The 3,527-nt window shown below is 39.5% G+C and overlaps 1 protein-coding gene across 1 annotated transcript; it reads right to left on the reverse strand.

Annotated features, from left to right (window-relative positions):
• Positions 1-1,404: 1,404 nt before the first annotated feature.
• Tas2r42 (taste 2 receptor member 42) lies at positions 1,405-3,020 on the reverse strand. The gene has a single exon (XM_015498268.2). It carries the CDS (start codon positions 2,818-2,820, stop codon positions 1,837-1,839), a length of 984 nt encoding a protein of 327 aa, XP_015353754.2. The 5' UTR covers positions 2,821-3,020; the 3' UTR covers positions 1,405-1,836.
• Between the last annotated feature and the right edge of the window lie 507 nt (positions 3,021-3,527).

The raw sequence follows: 3,527 nt of genomic DNA on the forward strand, positions 1-3,527 counted from the left end.
AGAAGCCAGGTTTTTCTTGCACACCAGAGACAGTGCCTTTTGGCACCTTCAACTTAGTTCCTGACGGTTCAGACCCTTTATCATGCAACTGCATCAAGGCCTGTACATACAGAATCGCTTTCATATACTTTACCCCTGACAGACCAACTTCAAGATTGTATGATAATCTAGGGAAAAAAATTCAAAGGCCAGATTGTGTTACCATAAACTGTCTTTCTCTTAGACAGGCTTATACCTGTAGGTGGCCCATTAAGCCAAGATCCCTCTGCTTATGAGACTACCGGTCAGATCAACACAGCATGGCCCGTGTATTAAAGGGCCAGTAACATATCAAAAAAACAGACTAGAGGATCACGGGGTGACAGACAGGAACCTTTAAAACAAACAGACATTTAGGTACAAATTTATTTTACTTACTTTACCTTTGACAGACCAACTCCAACTGCAAGATTGTACATTAATCTAGAAAGCTATTTAAAAGCCAGAACATTACAGTAAAACATTATCTTAGACTTACAGGTGGCCCTTTCTTCAACTCACTTCACCTCTGACAGACCAACTCCAATTGCAAGATTGTACAAAAAAGAAACACAAAGACAACCATAGAGGAGCCCCAAAACCGAGGCTGACAGATGGAAACCTTTAAATTGATTAGTCAAGATCTATCCTTAGAGACTATAGTATTAATGCAGTACTGGCCATGTCTTAAAAGGGGCAGTAACAGATTCAAACAAAACAGACAACCAGAGGGAATTCCCAAACCATGGCCAACAGATGGGAACCTATAAAACAAATAGATCAGATAGGGGAAAATCCCAAATTCCCAATTCCCGCTTAACTGTAACTTCTACACCAGCCGTGCCACAGATGTCCCCATGAAGAAGGACCAGATGTTCCCACAAAGGGAAACCAGATGTGTAGAATCAAGGATCTTGGTGTGCACACTGGGGGAGTTTACAGAATGGCCAAATTTGTCACAACTCTCTTGAGCTCAGCTTCCTTTTTCTCAAAGTAGAGCAACCAATGGAGCAACTTACGTAGTTCAGGGAGAGAAGGTGGGAGTTCCCTGAAGCAAAACAGAGCTTCAGCAGCTGCTGGGATGGGTCCTCAATCCCTCCCTTTATTCACAGGAACAGCTACTCTGGTTTGGTGCATGGCAAACTCACAAGGTATCCCAATTTCTCGAGAGGTAGACTCTCAACAAACTCACCAGCCAGCTGTCTTCAGCATGGAATTGGGGGTTGCTTGGAGAGCCACATCTGCCAAAGAAAGCTGGAGTGGGAGCTGCTCTCGGGTCCCATCTGGGGTGCCAAATTTGTTGCCGAAAGCTCAGTTCTTGTCCCCAATGCCAATTCATTAACAAAGACACAGTTTGGAGAGAAATGAAAAAGGTTTATTGCTTTGCTAGCAAAGGAGAAACACAGGGGACTCCTGTCCCAAAGGCTGTGATTCTGCCCATCTACAGGAACAGGGAGCTGTTATAGAGGTGATTCAGAGAAAATGAGATTAGGGAGGAGAGATCAGAAAGGAAAAGATCAGGGAAAAGACCAGGAAGGATAAGTTTAGGGAAAAGAAGATTGGGAAAAAGAAAAAAATATGTAAGTTTTGAAGCCACAAAGGATATATAGTCAAAGCATCAGGTGAACCCCTGTTACACTAAACAAAAATGATTTCTTTAAAATTCCGTTTTCTCACTGTGTGTTAATTATCATTGAAAACAGTCTAGTCAGGGAAAAGTTCAGGCATGTTCAATACTTAAAAGGGCCCAGAAGAAGAAGAAGAAAAGAAAAAAGAAAAAAAAAAAGTAAAAGTGATCCTCGAAGACTCCTCATGGAGTTACTTTCTCAGAAAAGACTCTGGAAAGTGTATGTGTAAAGCTAAGGGATTTGCTCTTTTCAGGTGACATTTAAGATGCCACAGAACCCTCGAGGCTGTCTGTTGCAGCTTGCTATTTCCCAGAATCAGAATGAATGGGTGGACTGAAGGAAAGATATTTAATGCTAATGTAAAAAAAATAATAATTAACTTGCTTTTCTGAGATACAAGATAGAGCCAAGGTGACACTTGCATGAATAACAAGTGAATTATGAAGAGGAAGAGGAAAGACAACACCATTTTCATGGCCTTCTTGTGGGCCTTGGTGCTGGCATCCCCAGAGCCAATGGAGCCGAGTTCCAGATTTCTGGTGTGTCTCACCAAGGACAGAAATAAAAGGAGCAGTGAGGCCAGAGTCAGAACAAAGGGGATCAGATAGTTCAAGCCATGAAGAATTAGTTTTTTAACATCAGGAATTTTACTTTCATCTGAATATAAAGTTAGATTACTTTTATCTATCCCATAGACATATAGTAAGACACCAGTAAGGCTATCTAGCAATAGAAAATCAGAAGTCAGCATGAACAAAGAAAATACAAGGAGTCCAATAACCACTCTGTTCATTCTCCACTTCAGCCAAAGGAAAAGCGGGTGGGAGAAGTGGGCTATCTTGAGGAAGTATAAAACGCTTAGGCTGGTGGCAAACCAGGTTGTAACGAAATTGGTCACACTCCAAAGTATAATGACAGAGATTGATAATTTATGAAGGCCATACGAATGTGGAAATAGTGCCATTATATATGAATCAAACAACGCCACCAACAGATAACAAAATCTAGAGACAGCCAAACAGGTGATGATGCAGTCAGCTAAGGAGATCTTTCGGTTCTTGACCCATTCCAAACAATTTACCGCTCCAATGAATGCATTCCCCAGCATTCCAATGACCAGTTCTGCTATTGACAATATCAGATACAATGTACCAGATCCTGTGAACATTTCCATAGGAAAAAATCCAAACTTCTAATACTTTATCTCATTGATCAATTTACAATCAAAATTTTGAAGAACGGCACTCATTTCTGATTTTGTCTTTGTTGCTTTTATTGCAGTTTCAGTCTTGATCAGAACTGCTTGCTGTTGGATACAGTCTGACATATGCTTAAAAAATCCTTTTATTTTAAAAAAAGAAAGAAAGGAAAATCCTTTTCTCTGCTTCTATTGTAATCCTGATCTTTATCCAGAAAGATCTGATAAGGAATGCAGTTGTGCATAGCTTCATGCAAGCATTTCTGTTTCTTTGAAAGAACTGCTAAATTCTAAACCGAACAGTTTCTGTGTCCATGGCTTGAACTTTCAATGTTTAAAAGGTTAAAATCAAGTGTGTTAACATGCAAATTTGGGTCAGATTCCCTTTCACTAATTTGTACTTTCCTCCTGACCTGAAACACTATACTATTTGGATCCAAATATCTTTGTTATTTTTCATAGAAAAAAAAAACTAAATGATTTAGCTATGCAATCAATACATTTTGGGAGAATCTGCTATTTGTCTGACCTTTTCCTAATGCTATATATGTTACCACAAGAAAAGAAAGCACTAATAAATCCATAAAATAGTGACAACAGATGGAAACAGTTAGAACCGAGAATAAAATGAAACTTGAACACAGAAAAATTCACAAACACTATTCTGGGAGAGAAAGGGGAAA

This window comes from Marmota marmota, unplaced genomic scaffold (assembly GCF_001458135.2).
Source record: "Marmota marmota marmota unplaced genomic scaffold, marMar, whole genome shotgun sequence".
In the NCBI taxonomy this organism is placed as follows: Eukaryota; Metazoa; Chordata; class Mammalia; order Rodentia; family Sciuridae; genus Marmota; species Marmota marmota.

Coding starts and splice junctions, on each gene's coding strand:
- Tas2r42 (XM_015498268.2), bottom strand. CDS start 2,820: ATGGAAATGTTCACAGGATCTGGTACATTGTATCTGATATTGTCAATA.